The sequence below is a fragment of the Sus scrofa genome, chromosome 4, assembly GCF_000003025.6.
Source record: "Sus scrofa isolate TJ Tabasco breed Duroc chromosome 4, Sscrofa11.1, whole genome shotgun sequence".
NCBI lineage: Eukaryota > Metazoa > Chordata > Mammalia > Artiodactyla > Suidae > Sus > Sus scrofa.
Genome location: NC_010446.5, coordinates 75827303 through 75852131, shown reverse-complemented (window position 1 = coordinate 75852131; position 24829 = coordinate 75827303). Strand labels below are relative to the sequence as shown.

Genomic DNA, 24829 nt, shown 5'->3' with positions numbered 1-24829 from the left:
GGCCAGAAAAGAACACCCCTGTTTATTTACAGATCAGCTAGAAAACCCACCTCCATTACAGAAACTTTAGCACATGAAAAAAAAAAAAAAAAAAAGTGCTGTTTTGAGTCAAAGAACTACTTGCTTCCCCTTTATTTTGGGAACTACAGCTCGCTAGTTTCAGAAAGAGGTGTGACTGTCCTTAGAGGCTCCCTACGTCAACCCAGGAAAAGATAAACAAGGCGCAGATCGAAGTCCTCCTGGAAGCCTGGGGAACTAAACGGGACTAGGGGCAGGATGAGCTGGGAAAACAGTGCAGAGGGTGACAGACAAGTGGTCCTGAGGTTTCCTAGAACAGTTCCTCCTCCAGGAGGTGTGGCGAATTCCCACCACTCGCCTTCCCTGTGTGAAACCATCTCTCTGAAGTTCTAGGCCAGGGTCCCCACTGGCAGTGCTTCAGAATGACACCCATCAGCGGGGGAGCACCTCCCACCCCACCCCCGGAGGGATGCCTGGTGCGGGAGAACTTCCTGGCCCGTGTCCCAGGACTCTGTTCCATGAGCCCAGGGCATTCTGGTGTTCTTTCAGGTTTGGGAACGGGCCCTCTAGGACCCTCTGATGGAGCTCCTAATAGATTTTGTTTCTTTTTAAATGTATACATTTGACCCCAAGGCTGTAGTGTGAGGCCAGAGTCCTGTGCTATTTCAGTGCTGTGACCCCCTCTTTAGTCTCCAGAGTGCTTTGGGGGGTGTTCTATGCATCCCAGTCCTAACGGAGTGAACAAAGAAGAGTTATCATTTGGAAGCGTGATTACGTCCTTGCTGGCTGAGCACTAGCCATCTTCTGAGGCTGGCTCTCCCCTGAAGCCTCAGTCACAGGCATGGCCGTCTGATGGCACCTGTTTGTGCCCCCCAGCTCCACCATCTCTCCTGGTGTCCTCACTCACAAGTCTTACTGGGAAGACTACTGGCTGTGATTGTTTGGGGGTTCCTGTAAACATCTTTTCTCCCACATCCTAGTCCCCTCTTTTATTTTCAGTCTAGGTGAAGGCCACCTCTGTTCCCCAGGCCCCAAGCCACATTGGGCTGGCGCCTGGCTCTGTGCCTTCTGGCTCTTAATCATGCTCGCCCTTGAAGCCCCAGGCCTCTCACTTCACCTTGCAAGGTGGCCTTGGCTTTCAGCTGTGCCTCCTCTCCAGCCCTCCTCCTGGACTTCCTTACTTGTTCCCTGAAGGGATCGGCTTAAACTAATTCCCTGAAGGGGCCGTGTGAGCTCAGGGCCAATACTTTGCACATGAAGTTCCTTCTTCCCAGAATCTCGTTGCTGCCTTTGCCACCCAGCTGACATCACCCGCATTTTGAATCACAGAGCATTTCCTTCCAGATGCTTCCCTGACATCCTTTTCCTCTTGCCTCGGTTCCACGTCCTTTCCTCTGTCCTGTGCATCCTCTCATCATTGACTTGCCACATTGTAGTGTAATTTTCATTCACACGTCTTCGCCACAAGATTAGGAGTGTCTTTAGAGCAGGAATTATGTCTTGCAGACATAGAATTGATTCTCCATAGTTGTCGAATGAATGAATGCGTGCATGCATGAACAAGCAGCTGATTTGTGAACAGCATCCCCTTTTGAGTTTGTGAAACCATCTGTGATGAAAAAATCAAAGTATGTTCTTTTTGCTCTTCGTTAATGGAGGGATTTTGGTGGCTTGGAGCCAGTTCTAGAATGGTAAAACAATGCCGTTACTTTTCTGTTCCAACAGGAACTATGGGATGTATAAAATCAAAAAGGAAAGACAATCTGAATGACGATGGAGTAGATTTGAAGACTCAACCAGTACGTAATACTGACCGCACTATTTATGTGAGAGATCCAACGTCCAATAAACAGCAAAGGCCAGTAAGTAGATAGTCTCAGGGGAGCCTTCCCACAGCAGGATCAAAGCATGGCTGCATAATTTAAACATCAGATCTGTACCATGTTCATGCAAAAAAAAAAAAAAAAAAAAATCCTGTCAGTTACTTGGGCCTCAAATAATTTTTTTTTTCTTTTGCCACTGCGCTCACGGCATATGGAACTTCCCAGGCCAGGGATTGAATCTGAGCCACTGCAGAGAAAATATCAGATCCTTAACCCACTGCACCGCAGCGGGAACTCCCTCAACTATTTTTTTATATACTTTGTAACTTACTCCTTTAAAGAGTTTATAAATATTTCCAGGAAAACCAGGCCACTTATTGTACAATAAAGGGGCCTTTGGTCGCCTTCTTATGTGTGGGGGTAATCACCTTTCATTATCACTGGTGTGAAAACACGCCCTTCATGTATAAAAATATGTCTCTGAGCTTGCGTGATTTCAGATTGGTAGTGGGATTAGTGCAGTGGTCTGGAAGCAGAGGAAATGCTGGATTCAAGTCTGAAGCCAAAATAGGTGCTAATATGTCCTTTGGCATATCACACTTTACCCCATCTTGTCATTCTTAGGTTAATTCAAAAGAGTACGAACACTGAAGTTGTCATGACTTATTACAGAGAATTAAAAGATTTTATTAAAAACCACAATCAATTTTGTCCTCTAACTTTGGACAGATATCTGTACCAACATTTTTATACAAGTGATGTACTATTTGATGCATTTGAGAAATGCTTGGCAAAGGAAGAACTAATATCTCATATGGAAAAGAGGAACAGAGCTTTGGATAATTATAACCCTCAATGCATTTTATTTCAGATCTTGTATCCTTTCCATCTATTCGTCCACTATATATATGTACATCTCCCTTTGCCTGGTTTTTATGGAATTTCTCAGCATTTAAGCTGGAAGCAGGTTATTTCAGGTTAGCCCAAATGCCTTCATTAAGAGATTTTAGGGTTCCCTGGTGGCTCAACGGGTTAAGCATCCAGCGTTGTCACTGCTTTGGCTCTGGTTACTGCTGTGGTGCAGGTTTGATCCCTGGCCCAGGAACTTCTGCATGCCTCGGGCTCAACCCCCCACCCCCCAAAAAAAGAAAAAAGAAAAAGCAGTGGAGCTGAAGAGTGAATTTATATTATGCTATTAATTATCATATATGATATTTCCAGGTACATAAGTTAACTTTGTAATTTTATATATAGACACTCAAATTGTATAAGATTATTAATAACTTTAACAATTAAGTAATTGTAAGTACATATAAAAGTAATATTTTAAAACACATCACATGAATAGGTATAGGCATGGAGCTATACATGTAAATATGACTAATAGAAAATGAACTAGTACAAGGAATTGGAGTCACAAATAGTTTTCTTATTATACACTTCAAAGATCTCATAAAAAGGATCTGGCTTTTTCTGGTATCATGTGCTGTATAGATGTTACATGCTTTAAAAGGTTTTTTTTTTTTTTTTTTAAAGAGATTAAAGAATATGTCCTTTATTCAGAAAAGCAAAGGGAAACCGTATGAACTCATGCACCATTTTTCCTATTATTAAGAGGAAAGGAAGTTAAGGGTTTTCTTGTGGCACAACTGGCGACAGATTCGATGCTGTCACTGTTGTGGTGCAGGTTCAATCCCTGGTCCGGGAACTTCCATATGCTGCATGTATGGCCAAAAGAAAAGAGTAACAATTACAAAGTTAAAAATTAAGTTAGAAAGCAGAAGTGGTAAACGTGCTTGAAGTCTCTCAGTTCCCACATGTACGGGAGCATTTACTTGTGCCTCTGGTTACGGAGGCCCTTGGTCATGGACCTTCTTCCACGGCCGTAGATAACACTCGGCTCCCCCAGCTGTGCGCACTGCCCCCTGGATTTGTCACAGGAGGCCTAATGTGACGGCGAGGCTGAGTTGCTGCCAGTTCAACAAGATCCTAAGGAAAAGACATCTTACAAAGAGAGCATGATGATAGAAGTATTCCATACGAGTATTTTTGTCTTCTGCAAAGTGTGTTGAAACATTTGTGAACGAAAGACACTTTGATGTGTGAGAATCAGCTTGCTGCTTTCCGAATAACTACATTCGTTTCTCATCTTCTGATGCTTTCCTCTAACTCATCTAAAATTGGTCAGAATTCCTAATTTTGCAAATCTAAATGAATTCAAAATCAGTATAAAACGTCTTAAAATAAGTATTTAAGGATAATATGGACCCAAGATTTTCTGATACCAGGGAGATAGTCTCCAGGTCCCCACCCCAACCATCCGATTGGCTGACTTTGCTAAGACATTTAAATTTCAGTACTAACTGTTTTGTTCCCAATTCCATGAGATCACTTTAATCAAAGGGCAACATGCTTTGTGGGTATAAGCCATGACAATACCTTCTTTAACCGAGGCCCAAGAGGAGTTCCTGTCGTGGCTCAGTGGTTAACGAATCTGACTGGGAACCATGAGGTTGCAGGTTCGATCCCTGACCTTGCTCAGTGGGTTAAGGATCTGGCGTTGCCGTGAGCTGTGGTGTAGGTCGAAGACGCGGTTCGGATCCCGCATTCCTGTGGCTCTGGCATAGGCTGGCAGCTACAGCTCCGATTAGACCCCTAGCCTGGGAACCTCCATATGCCGTGGGAAGCAGCCCTAGAAAAGGCAAAAAGCCAAAAAAAAAAAAAAAAAAAAAAAAAAAAGAGGCCCAAGAGGCCTTTCACCTATGGTCACTGAGGGAAAAGGAATTCGATTTAAAATGTAATTGAGGTGGCCTTTTGTGCCCCCAGACCCTGCCTGATAATTGGCTTCCCAATGAGCCTCTGTCCCCATGACACAATGCGGGGCAGCCACAGTAAGCCTGGGGGCCTTTGAACTTGTTCTCAGCAGCTAGTGCCTGAGCCCTGACTGCTGTTGTTAAAACAAGCCCAGGAGACATGAAGATCAGCGGTCTTGCTGGTGGCACTTCCACAAGGTCACCAGGGCTCCAGGCCACTCCACCTTTGGCTCTGTCGCGTCTGGTGACTGGTTTGCATGGCTGCTGAGCCCCCAGGTGTTACCTGCTTCTGGAGAACAGAGAAGGCAAGGGACCAGGAGAACCAGTCCCAAAAACCTCCCGACAGCTTGCAGGTCCGCTTGCTCCCCTGGCTGCATAGGATGTTGGAGGACCGGGAGGCACAGGCATGTAGCTGGGCACACTGCCGCCCCAAACAACCCGAGGGATCTATTAACAAGGAATACGGAGGGGGATGAGTGAGTGAGCAGCTCGAGGCCCCTGTCCAGAGCTTGTTCATCTCCTGTAGGAATAGGTCAGTGTCTGCTGGGGAAGGAAGAGCCCCTCCCTGCTCCTTGGGGGTCGTCAGGACCTCCCATCCAGGTCCCCTCTCTGCATTCCTCTGCTTTCCTGCTTAGAAATTAGCCAACCCCAACCTCGTTTGCTGCTGTTGGCAAAGAACGGTGCCTGCAATATGAGTGTAAGCATAAAAAGCTGAACCTCAAAAATATCTTTCTAACAAATGTTCTCTCGTAGGTGGCAGACTCTCAGCTTTTACCAGGACAGAGGTTTCAAACCAAAGGTATGTTTTCATGACAGTGGTCGTTTCTTGTCTTCACTGTTAGAGCCCCTCTCAAGTAGTTGTCCTGGGTGTTTTGTGGAAAAAAGAGTCCCATTGCATAACACGCATCCTTTTGACCATGTCAACGTGTCCAGTTTGGTGGCATCGAGCGTATTCACCGTGTTGTGCAGCCATCACCACCATCCACCTCCAGAACTTCTCTTCATCCCACCTTGAAACTGTCCCCACTAAACCCTCGGTCCCAGCCCTCCTCCCGGCCCTGGCCCCGCCCACCTCCTGCTTTCTGTCTCTCTGAGTCTGAACGCTCTAGGGAATCCAGTAGCATTGTCCTTTTGAGGCTGGCTTCTTTCACTGAGCACAGCCTTCAGGATTCATCCACGTTGTAGCGTGTGTCAGAATCTCCGTCCTTTTTAAGGCTGACTAATGTTCTGCTGTCCGTGTCGACTGCATTGCATTCATTTGGATTTTTGCTCCTCTTGGCTTTTGTGAATATGCTGCATGAGCGCAGGCGTCTCACCTCTTAGACACGGAGTCGGGAGTCCTTATGGTTGTAGGTCTGCATGATTTGAAATGACACACCCTGTGTGTACAGTGGGGCTGACTGCACCCCAGGCCCTGAGCCTCTCCAGGAAGGAAGCAGATCTTCCACCCGCCTCCTCTCCTCGGCGTGTCCTTTAAGCCCTGTGAGGTCTTGTCATGACGTTTCTGCGGAGGATCCTAAAGGCTTGTGCTTGCATCCTTCCTTCTTAGATCCCGAGGAGCAAGGAGACATCGTGGTGGCTTTGTACCCCTATGATGGCATCCACCCGGATGACTTGTCATTCAAGAAAGGGGAGAAGATGAAAGTCCTGGAGGAGTAAGTGCGCCCGGGGTCACACCCACTGTCCCCTCGCCTGGCCGCCAGCCACACATGAAGCAGACGCCCCCTGGGGTGGATACATGGCCCCCAGCCCCTTGCTGCCAGCAGACACTCCCTGGGGTGGGCACACAGCCCCCAGCCTCCTTGCTGCCGGGAAGAGCAGAGCCAGAGGGGTTCTCTTCTTAGGCTCTGCTGTGGGCACTTCCCGAGGGTTCTCCCTTTGAGGACAGACACCACTCTTTCCTTCTCCGTCTATGCCGCCTGGGGAAGCACATGTTGTTTCTCTGCCATTTTCGTGTAGCAAATTTTACTCCCATTCAGCCTGGGCATGTGGGCCCAGCTGGGTGTGACTCAGCAGGGCGCCTGCTGAAGCAGAGGTCATGTCGGGAGAAGCCCTGCTCAGCAGTTAGCACTTCTGTGAAGATGCTGGACATCGTTTTCTTGACCCTCCATGCTGACTCACGGCCCTGTGGCCCTGCTCAGACCGCAGGGCTCAGGGCCCCGTTTGAGAATAAGGAACTCCAGTAATTCTCCCTCACTTTCTAATCTTGCATATGGCGTCGCCTTGGCCTGCCACCCAGAGACCCTTGGGGGGTTGGAGGAGGGAGACCTTTGTTAGCATAAGGCACCGAGTGCCCGAGAGCACTTGTCAGTTCCTGGTTGAGTGTGAATTTGAACCTGACCCTGGCCCTGCCACTTGATAGCTGCGTGACCTCGACAAGTCACTGCAACAGGACACCTTAGTGTCCTCACTTATAAGCAGGAGCGGCAGTACCTCTGCCATGGGTTTCATGTGAGAATCACGTGTGTGTGCACGTCTGTGAACATGGTACAGGCATGGAATGGACCACAGCCTAGGGCCAGTATGATGTCTTCTGTGCAGGGACCCCCGCCTGCCTGTGGGACTCTGACGGGGAATGTGCTGAGGCTCCCAGCGACCCATCCACCCCTCCCTCCCCAGCCCCTTCCCCGGCTCTGTGCCTCCTGCAAAAGATGGGAGTGTGGTGATGGGACTTACCGGCTTGGGACTATTTTATGGTTTTCTATTTCTTTTTTCCACGACATCTGTCTATGGAAATGAAATATTTTCACAAAGGAGTTTGTAGCATAGGAATGCTGGCCCTTTACTCTCCTGACTCCCATTTCTGTAAGGATCCTAAAGCATTTCTTAGCTATCCCGAGGGAAGTTACGAACTTTTTGCTTCTGCAAGAGAGGAACTATTTTCACCAGCTCCTGTTTGGCACCTGGGAGCCCAGCGACCCACGCTACAGTCATGAGGCTGTTTTCCTTTGCCCCAGCGCTAAAGATATTTGTATTTCAGGGAGCGCCTGTTGTGGCTCAGCGGTAACAAACCTAACTAGTATCCATGAGGATGTGGGTTTGATCCCTGGCCTCGATTAGTGGGTTTAAGGGTCCAGCATTGCCGTGAGCTGTGGTGTAGGTTGTAGACGTGGCTCAGATCTGCTGTAGCTGTGGTATAGACCCCTAGGCTGAGAACCATGTGCTGCAGATGTGGCCCTAAAAAAAAAAAAAAGATATTTGTGTTTCAGCAAGAGGTGTGAACACCCCGCCCCCCCCATCCTGGGGTTCCCGGGGTCTCCTGCCCTCCCTCACCTGCCCCACAACAAACAGTGAGGACAGTTGCTGTTGTGGTCCCTGAGGCACTGGATCCAAACCCTTTGGGATACGTGTTTCTATTCCAGGCACGGAGAGTGGTGGAAAGCGAAATCCCTTTCAACCAAGAGAGAAGGCTTCATCCCCAGCAACTACGTGGCCAAAGTCAACACCTTGGAAACAGAAGAGTGAGTCCTTCCCAGTTTTGTCTAAGACGGTTTTGCTTGTCAATTGCATTTCTTGTTTCTTCTTAGTCATTTTCCTTCCCTGGATTATGACACCCAGGCAATGTTACTCTGTCTCCTCAGGTGGTTTTTCAAGGACATAACCAGGAAAGACGCTGAAAGGCAGCTTTTGGCACCAGGGAACAGCCCCGGAGCTTTTCTTATCAGAGAAAGTGAAACATTAAAAGGTAGGAAGTGACTTACGTCCTCTTATAAAGCACCCTTTAGGAAATCATTCTTAGAAATGATTCTAGAATTCCCAAAACAAACAAAAACCAAAGGAATTACAGGCCAACCTCATTTTATTGGGCTTCACTTTGTTGTGCTTTGCAAATACTGCTTTTTTTTTTTTTTTGTAACACATTGAAGGTTTGTGGCAACCTGCATGGAGCAAGTGTATTGGTGTCATTTTTCCAACAGCCTTGGCTCATTTCGTGTCTCTGTGTTACATTTTGGTACTTCTCACAACATTTCATACTTTTCCATTGTTATTATTATATTTATGTGGCGAGATCGATGATCAATGATCTTTGATGTTATTATTATGACTTAGTGGAGGATCTGATGATGATTAGCAATTTTTAGCAATAAATCATTTCTAAAGTAAGGTACATATGTTGTTTTTTAGACATTTGCTATTGCACACTTGATAGACTACAGCACAGTGTCATCATAACTTTTTTATGCCCTGAGAGGCCAAAAAGTTTGTGTGACTTACTTTATTAGAGTATTTGCTTCTTTGAAGTGATCTGGAACCCAACCTGCCATATCGCTGAGCTCTGCCTGTACTGTGTTCTGATAGTGAAAGTTTTATAGTTTCATAACAAATAACAAACTGAAATTATTAATTTTGCTACTAAAGTAACATAAAAGCAGACATAACTCGCCATTTCTTACCCTGCTTTATATTTGCAGAGCCTCTTACATGATTATTGAGAGTTAATCTTGAAATTTTAAGAGAAAGAAAATCAAAATAACTTTCCAATTCACTGAAATAATTGAAAAAAAAATCACAAAGAAGGAAAGGTGCATGTTGGTAAGCGTTACGGCAAACAAAACGCTAGCCTTGTTTGTCAAGTAGACTTTTTTGATAAGACTTCAAAATTGTGTACTATAAACATGCTCAATTTAGAGTGTATATGTTTTTATTTAAAAAGATGTACCATGGGAGTTCCCTTCATGGCTCAGTGGTTAACAAACCCAACTAGGATCCAGGAAGACTCGGGTTTGGTCCCTGGCCTTGCTCAGTGGGTTGAGGATCTGGCGTTGCCGTGAGCTGTGGTGTAGGTCGAAGACGAGGCTTGGATCCTGCATTGCTGTGGCTGTGGTGTAGGATGGCAGCTACAGCTCTGATTTGACCCCTAGCTTGGGAACCTCCATATGCTGAGAGTGGGGCCCTAAAATGCAAAAAAAAAAAGGAAGCAAAAAAGGGTTTACCATGGTGTGTATAATGCTTATCATACTTACAGAACATCAGTGTAATCATTGCTGTGCTTCTTCCCCCTCAGGAAGTTACTCTCTGTCGGTCAGAGATTACGACCCGGTGCATGGAGATGTTATTAAGCACTACAAAATCAGAAGCCTGGACAATGGGGGTTATTACATCTCCCCACGAATCACTTTTCCTTGTATCAGTGACATGATTAAGTATTACCAAAGTAAGTGACAACACAAGGTCAGACAGGAAAAGCTATAACTATATGGTGTCCAATACTTTTTTATATTGCAATTTTTTGTATCTTGCCACTTTACTGAATTCATTGATTACTAGGCTTCTGGTAGTCTGTAGGATTTTCTATGTATAGTATCAGGTCATCTGCAAATAGTGACAGTTTTATATCTTCCTTTCCAATTTGGGTACCTTTTATTTGTTTTTCTTGTCTGATTGCTGTGGCTAGGACTTCAAATACTATGTTAAATACAATTTTGGGAGGTCCCATCATGGCTCAGCGGAAACAAATCCGACTAGTATCCATGAGGACACAGGTTCACTCCCTGGCCTCACCCAGTGGGTTGAGGATCTGGCATTGCCACGAGCTGTGGTGTAGGTCACAGATGTGGCTGTGGCTGCAGTGTAGGCCAGCGGCTACAGCTCCGATTTGACCCCTAGCCCGGGAACCTCTGTATGCCTCGAGTGTGGCCCTAAAAAACCAAAAAAAAAAAAAAAAGGAAAAAAAAATTTTTTTTGTATGTGTCATATTTCTTCTGGATAAAGCTGGAGGATTATAATTGGTTCTAAATGAAACTATAAGTATACATTCAGGGTCAGCTTGGGTCTTTATGAATAATTATCACAGACCTTCCCATTGATTTGTGCTGTTTTAACAGCTGCTGTTCCAGAATTACAAAGAAAGTAATGAATATTATCTTGGCATCGTACATACTTTTTTACAACGCATCTTTAAATGTCTAGACTAGGAATGCCGATTTGTGGATGTGTCTTAGTGTATATATGTGTACGTGTGTGTAAAAGTAATAGATACTCCTGGTCACAGAAAACAGAAATAACCCCCAAACACCAAATTATTTAGAAGTGGCCCATCAGCTCCAATTCCAGACTGCTCTCCAGCACTGCTCTGATGAACCCACAACCAGCCTTTAGGTTTGAGTTTGGCTGTGATGGGCAGCTGTTGTTACTGCTTATTTCTTCCACCTGCTCTAAGGGAACACGCCTGATAAAATTTGCCTAGGTCCCACAGTATGGAGAGAGCAAGTGCCCCGGATTTGGTGCCCCCGCCCCCCGTTACCCCCACCCTCTGTTCATCAGCCCCGTGCGTTGAGTGCTTGTGGAGCCCTGGCCCTTTTGTGGAGCTAGGGTCTCCTGGTGACACAACCAAGTCCCCAGCATTGTGCCCTGAAGAGCTTACATGAGCTCGGTGATGATACTTTTATTAAGTGTGACCACCTGTCTGTCTTTATTTATCTGTTCATTCTGCTTTTAATTTTTATAGATTAGCATTCCTGGTGAATACAATCCAGTCTGTCTTAAATTGTCTTTCACTTAAGAATTTCAAATGTGGAGTTCCCATTGTGGCGCAGTGGTTAACGAATCCAACTAGGAACCATGTGGTTGTGGGTTCGGTCCCTGCCCTTGCTCAGTGGGTTAACGATCCAGCATTGCCGTGAACTGTGGTGTAGGTTACAGATGCGGCTTGGATCCTGCATTGCTGTGGCTCTGGCGTAGGCCGGCAGCTACAGCTGATTCGACCCCTAGCCTGGGAACCTCCATATGCCGAGGGAGCAGCCCAAAGAAATAGCAAAAAGACAAAAAAAAAAAAAAAAAAAAAAAAAGAATTTCAAATGTTATGTTATTACACAGAAGATACCCCCTTGAGTATTTTAGGTTTGTAGACTTTGGCGGGTTGGAAATGATAAGATGGATCGTCCAGACGTCTCTGCAGATGCTGGTAAAATGCAAAGGATCACCTTTTCCGCGTTTACTCTCTCCTTCAAATCAGAGCAGTCGGATGGCTTGTGCAGAAGATTGGAGAAGGCGTGCATTAGCCCCAAACCACAGAAGCCATGGGACAAAGATGCGTGGGAGATCCCCCGGGAGTCCATTAAGCTGGTGAAGAGGCTCGGCGCTGGGCAGTTCGGGGAAGTCTGGATGGGTGAGTGTGTGGGAGACAGAGTCCCCTCTGGAGGTGATGGTGGGAGACGCAAGAACTCCAGCCGTTTCTGTCCGTTTTCTCAGAAGTATGGCTACTTTTGTTTCCTTTTGTCCACCTGGTGCCAAGGACTCACCTACAACACCCACGAGATTAGATTCTACCTCTTCCTGTGACTTGGTAACTCTCTTTCAGGAGGAATGTTTATCAGGAAGTGGGCAGTGGCATTTATGCTGGTGGTTCTGTCTTCTCTTCCACGATTCTCTCATCACCAGACTCTCTGGATACACCCGTGAAATAAGTACCGGAACATGCTTGCATTTCAGGGAAGGGTGGCCCTGGGCTAGGACCATCCTTACTAGGGAGCTGAAGAGAGAGCCTCACATATACTGTGGTTTCTCACCAAGAAACTTTCTCAAGATGCTCAAAGTTCCATCATCAGTGAAGCATTCCTTATTATTAAATGCTGCCATCTCAGGCTGGCAAGAAGTTCACCGAAATTCCAGCAGTGGCTTCCCCCAGGGAATTCTTTTTACCCACCTGTCTTTTCTAAGGTTTTTTTTATAGTGAACGTGAATTCCTTTCCCTTTGTAATAAGATTTTTTTTTTTTTCTTTTTCCAGCTGCACTTCGGCATATGGAAGTTTCCGGGCCAGGGGTCCAAGGGGAGCTGCAGGTCTACACCACAGCCACAGCAAAGCTGGATCCGAGCATATCTGCAACCTACGCCATAGACTATGGCAACACCAGATCCTTAAGCCACTAAGCAAGGCCAGGGATCGAACCCACATCCTCACAGAGACAATATCGGGTTCTTAACCCACTGATCTACAATGGAAACCCCTGGAATAAGAATTTCTAACAGCTCTTTTTCTTGGATCACAGTCTCCACGCCAGCTTTGCGTGAGTGAGAACAGTCGTGATTTCTAAAGAGAAAGGGTAAATGGCTTTTGGAAACTGTTTGGCCCCAGCAGAGCACAAACTAGGCTCTTCAGCCTCTGCCTCCTCGTGGTCGTGTCATGTCCCCAGCCAGGGGTCTGTGAGAGAGGTTTGCCCTCTAAAATCTCAGCCCCTGGCATCACAGCTTTGCCCATCCTCTCCTGTTGCCGCTGCTTTAGCAGAAGGGGGAGCAGGATGGGACTGTTAATGGGTATGGGGTTTCCTTGGGGGCCATGAAAACACTCCAGTTATTGATGGCAGGGATGGTCCCACAAATATAAATATAGAAAAGCCAATGGATTATATACTTCAAGGGAGACAATAATATAGTATAGGAATTATATTTTAATAATACTGTCGTAGAAATCAGCAAAATAACCCAGGGAGACCCCATGTAGCTTTTACTCAACTTCCCCAGTGGTAACACGTTGCAAACCTGGGATATAAAATCACTGCTGGGATATTGATATTGAAAGTTGTTTGCTTTTTGCTTGTGCTTGCCTCCTTCTAGTTTTGTATTAAAGAAAGAAAAGAAGAAAGAGAGGGAGGGAGGGAGGGAAGGAAGGAAGGAAAAGAAAGAAAGGGAACAAAATAGAACATTTCGATCTGGGATCTTTCGCAAATACGGGTCTGTGAACCTGGCTGCCAGCCAGGAAGCTCTTCCTTAGCTGTTGAAATCTTTCAGTGTGTTGAATGCATTTCGCAGAGGGATGCTGGGCACGAAGCCCAAAGAATGGTGGTGGCTGACGTGGTGCAGGTCAGGTCAGAGGAGGTCTTTCCTGTGTGTGTCTCCCCCTGACTGAGCCCTGCCTCAGTTCAGTGGTTTAGGGGCCAGGTTTGTGCCATTGAGCGCCACCAGAATTTAGGTTTTTACTTTCTGAGGGATAAGCTCACTAGCTTCTCTCATTGGTAGAAAAAGGACAATGAATTAAAAGGTATATCCTTGTCAGCCAAGTGAGTGAATCTTTTCGTGAAGCGTGAGAAATGGCTCCCAGACCCTGGTCATACCTTGTGGTCTGGATTTTTGTTGGTCTGAAGCACAGTGGACAAATACTAGGAAGTGGCCTGTCCTGGGGGGAGCAGTGGGAGGGGATAAAAGACAGAGGAATTTCTCCCTCAAGCTGTTTCCTCTTGTCCGTGTGATCCTCCTGACATCTGGCTTGGTGACACATTTGCCTCCGTGGGCCGCTGGGTGCCAAGGGAACTGACCTGTCAGGGACACGAAGGGAGATGTTTCCTGTTGCCTCCTGGTCTCTGAAGAGACTTTGTGAAAGAGAGGAAACCTACTCGCCGTGGAATTTTGCCTTATAAGTTTTCACGGGAGCCTCTGTACTGAAACAAATCACCAGCCACCGTCTAAAATCAACGATGTGCCTTTTTCTGTAAAGCTCCCCTCCGTTTTGTGCTCTTATGCGCTTTTCAGCAAGTTGGTCACACGTGGAGTTTTCTCACATTGTCATGTCAGCTTTCTTGACCTGGGGCAGAGCAGCACCCGCAAGAAATCATTTACTACCTTCGAAAGATTTTTTTAAAAGTCCTGTTTCCACTGTAAGACCAAATCTCTGTGGCTGAGTGAGATACCTCCACCCCTGGGGGTATCTAAGAAGCTGGATCCTAAGTGCTGAATAAAATCATGCCTTGGAAGTTCCTATTGTGGCTCAGTGCATTAAGGACCCAACTTAGTGTCTGTGAGGATGCAGGTTCGATCCTTAGTCTTGCTCAGTGGATTAAAGGATCTGGTGTTGCCATGAGCTTCGGTGTAGGTCTCAGACGTGGCTTGGATCTGGTGTTGCTGTGGTTGTGGTGTAGGCCGGTAGCTGCAACTCTGATTTGACCCCTAGCCTGGGAACTTCTATATGCCACAGGTGTGGCCATAAAAAAGAAAACAAAATTAAAAATAAAATAAAAATCATGCCTTTAGTGCAAAGGGAAACCTACCCTGTCGTTCAGATGTCACGGCCCTAAGACCACTGAGCGGAAACTGCAGCCTTTCTGGAGCCAGTTTGACACAGCTGTTTTACTCACTGCTCCTTCCAGGCGCCTTATCAGCATGTTTAATATCTTTAGCAGCTGCAACATTTCCTGACAATTCTTCCCCCATGCTTGGAAAGCAATTTTTTCTTCATTCTTTATCCATAACTTGAGGTTCTGGGAGGGTCTCCGTGCGTGCCATGGCTTTTAATTTGAGAAGAGCTTGGTTTCTCTTTTGTGGCCATGCGCTGTAACAAGCAGACGGAGGAGTGCAGCCCATACGCCTGCTCGATTTCACAGCTAATTACATGAAAACTTGGGTGGTAGCCGCTGAGATCGCACCCAGAAGCCCCCACTTAGCCCCTGCGACCACAAGCCGCCTGTCCCCCGAAGGCAGCTGCTGGTCTGACTTTTGTGATGGTTTCCTGACTTTGCTTTATAGTTCTGCTACTTTTGCAAGTGGAGGTGTGTGCACCCCCACACAGTACAGTTGCCCTTTGCCTAGTTTCGAACTTTATTTATTTTTATTAGAGTATAGTTGATTCACAATGTTCTGGCAATTTCTTTCTTTCTTTCTTCTTTTTTTTTTTTGTCTTTTTGCCTTTTCTAGGGCTGCTCCCACGGCATATGGAGGTTCCCAGGCTAGGGGTCTAATCGGAGCTGTAGCCACTGGCCTATGCCACAGCCACAGCAACGCGGGATCCGAGCTGTGTTTGCAACCTACACCACAGCTCACGGCAACACCGGATCTTTAACCCACTGAGCAAGGGCAGGGACCAAACCCGCAACCTCATGGTTCCTAGTCGGATTGGTTAACCACTGCACCACGAAGGGAACTCCCTGTTCTGGTAATTTCTACAGTACAGCAAAGTGACCCAGTCGCATATATATATATATATATATATATATATATATATATATACACATTCCCTTTCCTGCATAATCTTCCATCATGGTTTCTCCCAAGAGGCTGGACATAGTTCCCTGTGCTGTACAGCTGGACCTCATTGCTTATCCATTCTCAATGTCATCATTTGCATCTACTCACCCCAAACTCCCCGTCCATCCCACTCCCTCCCCCTCCCCCTGGCAACCCCAAGCCTGTGCTCCATGTCCATGATCTGTTTCTATTTTAAGGATAGGTTCATTTGTGCCATATATATTTCATTATATATATATAATGTATATATGTTTTTAAATATAAAAATATATAAACATATATATTTTTAGGGCCTCTCCCGCGGCATGTGGAGGTTTCCAGGCTAGGAGTTGATTCGGAGCTATAGCTTCTGGCCTACACCACTGCCACAGCAATGCGGGATCTGAGCCGCATCTGCAACCTACACCACAGCTCACGGCAATGCCAGATCCTTTACCCACTGAGCAAGGCTAGAGATCAAACCCTCATGCATACTAGCCGGGCTCATTACCACTGAGCCACAACACAAACTTCCATTTGTGCCACATACAAATGATATCATATGGTATTTGTCTTTCTCTTTCTGACTTATGCACTTAGTAGGAGAATCTGTAGTTTCAGCGTGAACTTTATGTGAAGGAATCCTACCTCTTTCTTAGTATTTATTGATGGCCTCGGCATCGTCCCTGCGTTTTGAGCAAGGCTTCCGTGAACACCCTGTGCTGCTTGGAGCAGGGACACAAGAGCCTCCCTAGGTGACCAGGACTGGATTGCAGGAACACAGGTGTATGGATGTTCAGCTTTGCTAAAGGCTGCCGGCTTCGTTTCCAAAGCACTTGTCCAGGTTCCACTTTCACAGGCGGGGTTTGAGCCTTTGCAGTGTTGCCTTACCTGATAACAGAGGTACCTGGGTGGAGGTGGGCTCCGGGTGGCACAGCCCCTGTGGGTGGTCCCTTGAGATGACTGCACTGGAAAGGAGCCTGCTCTGTCAACATCCAGCCGGGGGCCCTTGAAGTTATTGTTGAAGACAGAAGCTTTGCTACTGACTTTCAGTGATGCGCAGAAGGAGCCCAGGAAAGGCTGCAGGAGCTGCTCGGGTCCCTGCCAAGCTCCCAGGATTGTCAGGCTTTGCCATTTTTGTCTGGCTGGGTGGTGGTTTCTCCCTGTGGCTTTATTTACATTTCCCTAATTACTGATAAGATTGTGTTTCTTTCACAAGTTTATTAGTCATGAGAATTTCCTTATTTTAATAGGCCCTTCCAAGCCCTTGGCTATTTTTCTTACCTATTTGTAGGAATTCTTTATATATTCTGGACACTAGTCCTTTGCTGGGTGTACGTATCAAAGGAGGTGTACTTTCTTTTACGTCACAGCCACAGCAACACCAGATCCGAGCCGCATCTGCAACCTACACCACAGCTCACAGCAATGCCAGATACTTAACCCACTGAGCGAGGCCAGGATTCGAACCTGCGTCCTCATGGATACTAGTCAGGTTTGTTACTGCTGAGCCACAACGGGAACTCCTTCAAAGGAGGTTTTTTTTGGTTTTGTTTTGTTTTTGCCTTTCTATGTGCTGCCACGGATAGACTAAAGCAACTGATGAACTTTCAGATTTACAATGGAAACTTCTTGATCCAAATGTAATATTAAAGGACTTCAGTTGGTGGAATTTAAATGTTTTGGCCTCACCTGCAGCATGTGGAAGTTCCTGGACCAGGGACTGAACCCACACTACAGCAGTGACCCAAGCTGCTGCAGTTACAACTCTGGATCCTTAACGAACTCCACCACAGAACTCCTAAATTCACTCTTAAGAGCCATAGGAAAGGTTATATTGTTTGTAGTGATGCATCTAGAGGGAAAGTCGATTTAATATATTCATGACTCCTTTGTTTTGTGTAGGTTGTGGCTTTTGAAAATGACCCCGGATGGTAATTTTTTTAATAGTTATTTCCCCAATACAATTTTTTTTTCTACTCTACAGCATGGTGACCCAGTTACACATACATGTACACATACTATTTTCTCACATTATCATGCTCCATCATAAGTGACTAGATATAGTTCCCAGTGCTACACAGCAGGATCTCTTTGCTAGTCCATTCCAAAAGCAATAATTTGTATCTATTAACCCCAAGCTCCCAACCACCCCACTCCCTCCCCCTCCCCCTTGGCAACCACAAGTCTGTTCTGCAAGTCCATGATTTTCTTTTCTGTAGAAAGGTTCATTTGTGCCTTATATCGGATTCCAGATATAAGTGATATCACATGGTATTTGTCTTTCTCTTTCTGACTTACTTCACTCAGGATGAGAGTCTCTAGTTCCATCCATGTTGCTGCACATGGCATCATTTTGTTCTTTTTTATGGCTGAGTAGTATTCCATTGTGTATATATACCACATCTTCCTAATCCAGTCGTCTGTTGGTGGACATTTGGGTTGTTTCCATGTCTTGGCTATTGTGAATAGAGCTGCAATGAACATGTGTGTGCATGCGTCTTCCCCAGACAGTACTTTGTCACCTTTCCATTACTTCCATAGCCAAATGCTCTCACCCTTTATTTTATATACTGTGGTCTTCATTTTTCTGGAGGGCATGGAAAGCTTCTACTAAATACAAATCAAACGGGAACAGAAAAGGAAAAGTTTTAAAAGAAAAACTAGTATTCATGATTAGAAGAAAAATTAACCAGAGTTGATTATTAGCTGTTAACTAGTACTTTTTCTTGCCCAATGGAAGATGTGGAAATAGAAACATGCTTTCTTTTCTTTTTAAAACTCATTCCTTTCATAAACAAACAAACAATATATACTCATTCACAAATGTAAGCAAAATAGAAAAGAACAAAAGAAAGTAAAAGCCACCCCAAATTCTACCACCCAGAGACCATCGTTGTCGGTTTTCACTGAGCACAAGCTGTGCATACAGAGAATTGTGACCTACACAAGGGGATGGACACTCGTCACCCTTCCTGAGACTAGCATCCTTCTTGGGGCTGGTGCTGTCGAGCTGAAACGCACCAGGAAGAGGGAACTGTCGGTGGTGGCTCGTGGTGGTGACCAGCTGCCATGCCCTCCTCCCGCCCTTTTTTTTTTTTTTTTTTTTTTTTTTTTTTGGCACTTCCAAGAGAACTGTGGAAACAGAAGGAATGGGGCATGGAATTTTCTGTACTTCCGCTTTCCAAACCACTGAGAAAAGGCTTTCCTGGAGAAAATCAACGTCCCACGTGAGCACATCACTGAAGCGGGACCCAGAAAAGCGGTGCCTTCGGGCACTGTAACACGGAGGCAGTGTTTCCCAAAGTGCGTTCCGTGGGCTGTGACACAGTGCTGGAAAAAGTGTTCTGTGCCGAAGAAGGTGTGGGAGATGCTGCAGTCAGCCGAGCCAGACGGGCGTCTTCTCTGATGTGCTTCTGCTGCATCTGCTGGGTGGGGGCGGGGTGCAGCGAGCAGTGGTCCCCGGACACAGCATCAGCACAGCCTCCTCCATTCACACAGAACCAGCCATCCGGTTCTTTTGGAAAGCTAGGGAATGCTTATTTGCCTCTAGGATATTGTTTGTACCTTAACATTAGTAAATAATTTCTTTCAAGTGCAAAGCTTGTTTTTTCTGATTATAAAAATACGTATCCTTTTAATAACTTTGGTAAAGGGTTAAAGGTACAGTGAACAAAATGAAAATCACCTATAATCTCACCATTGGAGACAGTGGGATTTTCTTCCAGACCATTGTCAGTGTTGGTATCTGTAAGAATATATAGCGTCATGGTGTGGGGGTGCTTTTTGCCCTTGGATAAAGAACATTTTATTGAATAGAGAAAATCTAATTAACTAGAGAAAATGGTAGAAAGCATATGGAGTTTTCTTTCACTGTTGTTTTATAATTTTTTTTTTTAATGGCCGCCCCTGCATCATATGGAAGTTCCCAGGCCAGGGATTGAATCTGAGCCACAGCTGCAACCTACACTGCCAGATTCTTGACCTGCTGTGCCACAGCGGAAACTCTTAAAAATCTTGTGATTTCAGAATAATTTTAGGGTTTTTTTGGTAAAGATAGTACACAGAATCCCATCTATCCTTTACTCAGCCTCCCCAATCTTACCTAGATAGCATTTTAGATCATGTTAACACTAAAGAGTGTAGAGCAGCTTTTTCCATCTGTAACTAAACTTTCTTCTAAGTCTGCATGAAGGGTTTGGATTTGGGGTTTGATAAAGCATGGCCTTCTTGCTTTGTTTCTTCCCAGGTTACTACAACAATAGCACCAAAGTGGCTGTGAAAACCCTGAAGCCAGGCACGATGTCGGTGCAGGCGTTCCTGGAGGAGGCCAACCTCATGAAGACTCTGCAGCACGACAAGCTGGTGAGGCTGTACGCCGTGGTCACCAAGGAGGAGCCCATCTACATCATCACCGAGTACATGGCCAAGGGTGAGTCCTGCACCTGCGCTCGCGACGCCCCACCTCACAAGGGATAAAGCCTGAGTGTTCAGAGAATACCCAGATCATTTCAACTGTGTAATAGCACACTCGCTACCGAAACGGCGGAAAACGCAGGAACTCGAAGCCTGTTCATAAACCACCGCGCTGGACATCATCTGTTATAAAATTAATGTGTAGTTTCCTAGTTCCGTAGCCATACTGGCCCCAAGAGTAGCACCCCAGATCTAGAAGCCCCCAGGAATATTTGTCTATCCATCAATAAATATAGATTTTAAATAAGACTATTAGTGTCAGGGGTTCAAAATGTGAATTCTCACTATTTCAAAACCAGTTCCTTTTCCCTCTAGCATTATCTAAGTGCTCAGAGTGTCACTTCAAAATGTTAATATTTTTAAATACCTGTCAGGGTTAAATTCCTGTGCAATCACTGGACCCCTGAAGAGCTTTCACAAGCAACCATGTTTTCTCCCACAGTTGTCAGCTTGAGATAAAAGATACCCTTTGTGTGTATCGCCCTTTCTCCTTCCTCCTCCAGTTCAGTAGAGACACTAAGAAACTGCCAAGTGATTCCTAAAGAATCTTCAGGAGGAGCGAAGGAGGAAAAGAAATGTAAGCCATAATCCAGCCTTAATGATTAGCTCATGCAGAATGGAGATTACAGTGTGATGTCATAGCCGAATAGATTAGAAAGAGGGTTATTATATTTTCTTATTTCATATGTGTTAATATTTCAGAATATGAGTCCCTCAGGGTCCTTCCAAAAAAGAACATTTTTTTTTTTTTTTTTTAAATCCCTATCACCTGTGGCTTAGGTTGCTATAGCCCACATACTAGGCTCAGGATCAGATATTTAAGCAGGAGCTCAGTAAATACTTACTGGATTAATTAACTAGGAGTATTCTTGATCGTCAGTGTCAATGTGAGTTTCTCTTGACAACAGTGCCCACCTTTCATGGAGCAATTACTATGTGCTAGGCTGTTCTTGATGCCTTTGCTGGGCAACCTCACCTCATCTTTCCAGCAATCTCAGGCCAGGTGCCATGGGTCTGTGTTGGGTTTTGTGGATGAGGCAGTGAGCATCATTAACTGAGCCCCGACTCCCAGCCAGAGGCCTGGCACCTGCTTTAAATCTGTCCCACGTGGACTTTGGCAGAGCTCCTGGGACCTGCCCAAGGCCACCCTCAGGTTGGCACTGTAAGTTCCAGGGGGAAAAGCAGGTCACGTGGCAGAGAGCAAGCCACAGGAAGCAGGAGACTCTGCTTGTGGGCACACTCCCCCTCAGGCAGGACTGTCTTCCAAAGCAAGCTGGTTCATCAGATACTCACAGGGCGCCTGGGTCATGGGCTGAGAGAGTGCTGGACATGGAGGGGAGTAGCCCAGCCCAGGGCCTGCTGCGGGCAGGCCAGCCCGCTGGGAGGACCGGCTGGTGTCTGTCCCAGAGAAGCCCTGTCAGTGGGGGCTGCAAAAGGTGTACCACATGCTCTGTAGTCACTCTTTCTTATTTGGAGCTCATGCCCACTTCACAGAAGTCAGAGGTGACAGGTTGGAGGAGTGTGACCGATGTCGGGAGAAGGCACTGTGACCATGCAGAACTACAATTGTGTGTGGGTCTCCCCCCACACACTCTACCAGTAGCAACGATCGTGTGCATTTTGTTTGGATTTTTCCTTGTGTGTTTGCACTGTGCTGACTTGCTCCTCCTCCACCCACAGGCAGCTTGCTGGACTTCCTGAAGAGCGACGAAGGGGGCAAAGTGCTGCTTCCGAAGCTGATTGACTTCTCCGCTCAGGTGACGTAGGACAAAGCGGGTGCGCCGTCTGCGTGCTTTAACCTCCTGGTTCAGACCTGGGTGACGCCGACTCCAGGGAGAGGCCTTTGTGTTGAGGGCGTTCCAGTGGGGTGAGGACAGAAGGACCCACCACGGGACAGGTCCTTGGAGGCAGTGATGGGTGTTTCCCCTGGAATGCATGTGCAGTGTCAAGGGTTGGCTTAGACGCCATCATCTTGGACCCGGATCCGCCTCTTTATTGCGTCCTCATTTCTGCCCAGAGACCGGAAGGAACCCAGCCGCTGAACTGAACGGACCGCTTTGCGCTGCATTTTGGAGAAGCAGCTCTGCACGGTGCAGGCCCAGCCTCTTTTAAGTGATGCAGTGGGGTGTAATTTAAATACTGATGCTTTTCAGTCCTCCAAGCTCTGGGAACAGAGCGCCCTTCTGCCTTCCTACTCTGCTCCATCACTCCATCTCATTGGATGGGTCTTTAGGATTCTAAGAAATAGTCATTCATTGTATTTCTGGTGTGAGCCTGAAAGTTGCAACCATGTTTTCTGAAGTATCTTTAGGAGGAGAGGGAAGTTACCCGTAGCGGGCACTGTGCCGGTTACGACGTGTGAATGGTGCCGGCCACAGCTTAATAGTTTCATTGCGCCTGTTAGTCTGTGGCCATTTGCTCGTTTCTCAGTATTGGTCCCGGGCGGTTGTGTTGGGAAGGCCACCCACCCTAAGCCCAAAGTAGCACGAGAGACTTCTGGACGTTCTGGGGAACGGGGACGTTATGGTCTTCACTTCCCACTCCCATTTCTGCCTCAGACCCTCTTTGAAAAGCTGGGGAGTTAAAGAGCTCCCATTGTGGCTCAGTAGGTTAGGAACCCAACTAGTATCCATGAGGATGTAGGTTCGATCCCTGGCTTCATTCAGTGGATTAAGGATCTGGCAGCTCCGATTTGAAACCCTAGTCTGGGAATTTCCATACGCCACAAGTGCAGCCCTAAAAAGACAAAAAAAAAAAAGTTGGGTAATTGAGACCAAAGGAATTAATCCCCGTGTAAGGTGCTTCTAGGAGGAAAGGTTCAAGACACACATCCTGAGCAGCTGAATGCTATGGGCAGAGCCAGAGTCTAGCGTCTGGACTGGAGTTTGCACTGTGGCTCTGCCACTCAGTCACCACTGTCAAGAGGGCTTTGCCTCTTGGGTTAGTTTATTCACCTGTCAAATGGGATCGGTTTCTTCTCCTTTAAGGGGATGTTGTTTGAGGTTAGGTCTAAATGGGGGGACATGGACCCGGGCTTCTGGGCCTGCTCTGGATGGTGAGGGGTCCTGGGGGCGATGGCCCCATGGCGGGGAGGTCGTCACCTTGTCCCTGGGTCTGGGGAGCTGGGTGGGTTTCGTATCTGAGCAGCCAATCAGAGGACAGCTCTGACCCTGAGATCCAGCGTGGAGAGAAGCAGAGCTGCATGAGGGGCCTGGGGAAGCATCCCCAGCTTTGGGGCCTCTCCTCAAACTCCCTACGCCCCCCGCCAAGAGGCTCTGGGGGACCCTCAGGGTTCCAGGCCCACAGTTTGAAAACCATCACCGTGCAGCAAGGAGAGGCCACGAGGGCTGGTGATCTGGACATCCCCACGTAGATGAGGGCATGGGGGGAGTCCTCAAGGCTTGTCCCAGGGGGCTATGGGGATGTGGGAAAGTGGGCATGCCACCTGGAGGCCAGCGTGGCCGTCCCCGTCTCCGTCCCAGGGTCTGACTGTGGCTGCTGTTCTGTGGCGTGGAGATGAGCACATGGCACCAGACACTGCTCCTGGGCAGGACTTTATTTTGTCTCCCGTGTATTTTGCATTTGGTTTTAGATAGCTTGATAGCTTGTCTTTTCAAGATGAGCTTGATAGCTTATCTTGACATTTCAGAGTTTTTAAGGTCCAAGTCAAGACCTCTGTATCTATTCTTTAACTTTTAAATTATTGCCATTACTTCAAAGGTTAATTTTTTCTAACAAAAACAATTTGGGGGGGAAAGATTGCTCTCTAAACCTTTGTAGATTGCAAAGTAAGTTATCACAGAACCTGGCCCTGAGCGTGACATTCAGGCTGTAGGTTCCAGGAGGGCCTGGGGCAATGGAGGCCACCATGGCCACCACCACCTAGGCCAGTGAGCAGAGCCCAGTTCACGCCTACCTGTCTCAGGCTTGCTTCCCTAGCGGTGACCCCCAGGTACAACGTCTAGTTTAAGAGCAGGCGTGTGAAGGGTCCGTGGGGGACTCAGCACCACCCAGGAGGCCCCAGGCAAGGGCTCCGCATGAAACTAACTCTCTTGACCTCTGTGAGTCCATCCTGGTTCCCCACAAATCTCTTCCAGACCCTTCGCCAGCCCTTCCCTTCAGGGGGCCCTCGTGAGCCCTTCTGTGGTCCCTTAATTGTCATCTGTTTCATCTGCTCCCCACTCTTCGTTTTATAATATTGATGCTCTGGGAGGGGTTTGCACCTTGGCCATGAGGATGGGGCTAGGCCACCTCAGTCTGGCTGACATCATATACCACACCTGGGCCCCGCCTGCAGTGATGCTGTCGGTCCCTCGATGGCTGGGGACTGACCACCTCACTCACGCCTCCTCCTCTTCCTTCATGTACTTTTCTGAAATCATCTCTGTGCAAAGAAAGTCAGCTCTGCATTTTTTCTCCGTTTCCTCTCCCTCCTGGGCCAGGAATGAACATCTCTCTCATAGTGAAGAACTCAAGAGTAAATAGTACTAAAGCTGGCTCAAGGCAGTACAGGACCCGGGTACCTATGATCCAGCCTTTCCTGCCCCTTCTTCCACCTGACTACAGGGTGGAGATATGGTAATGCAGAAGAGGAGCTGTGTCCATCCACGTGGGGCTTTGGCTCCAACAATTACTAAGCTGTAAAGTACATTTAACTTTTTATTATAGTCGATTTACAGTGTTCTGTCCGTTTCTGCTATACAGCAAAGTGACCCAGTTATAAACGTATATGCATTCTTTTTTTTTCCGCATTATCACCATGTGAC

General features: G+C 46.7%; 1 protein-coding gene across 8 annotated transcripts in view; it reads left to right on the top strand.

The window, feature by feature from the left end:
• The window catches only part of LYN (LYN proto-oncogene, Src family tyrosine kinase), a 110438-nt gene that overhangs the window by 51579 nt on the left and 34030 nt on the right, over nucleotides 1-24829 (top strand). For 7 of the 8 annotated variants that reach the window (XM_021089358.1, XM_021089361.1, XM_021089356.1 and 4 more), the window contains exons 2-10: nucleotides 1744-1880; nucleotides 5408-5453; nucleotides 6204-6309; nucleotides 8017-8115; nucleotides 8236-8339; nucleotides 9660-9809; nucleotides 11610-11762; nucleotides 19837-20019; nucleotides 21744-21820. In XM_021089358.1, the coding sequence (XP_020945017.1) occupies nucleotides 1749-1880; nucleotides 5408-5453; nucleotides 6204-6309; nucleotides 8017-8115; nucleotides 8236-8339; nucleotides 9660-9809; nucleotides 11610-11762; nucleotides 19837-20019; nucleotides 21744-21820 (1050 nt within the window). In that variant the 5' untranslated portion in view covers nucleotides 1744-1748. The remainder of the gene's footprint in view (nucleotides 1-1743; nucleotides 1881-5407; nucleotides 5454-6203; nucleotides 6310-8016; nucleotides 8116-8235; nucleotides 8340-9659; nucleotides 9810-11609; nucleotides 11763-19836; nucleotides 20020-21743; nucleotides 21821-24829) is intronic. The other variant, XM_021089363.1, reaches the window with a different exon arrangement.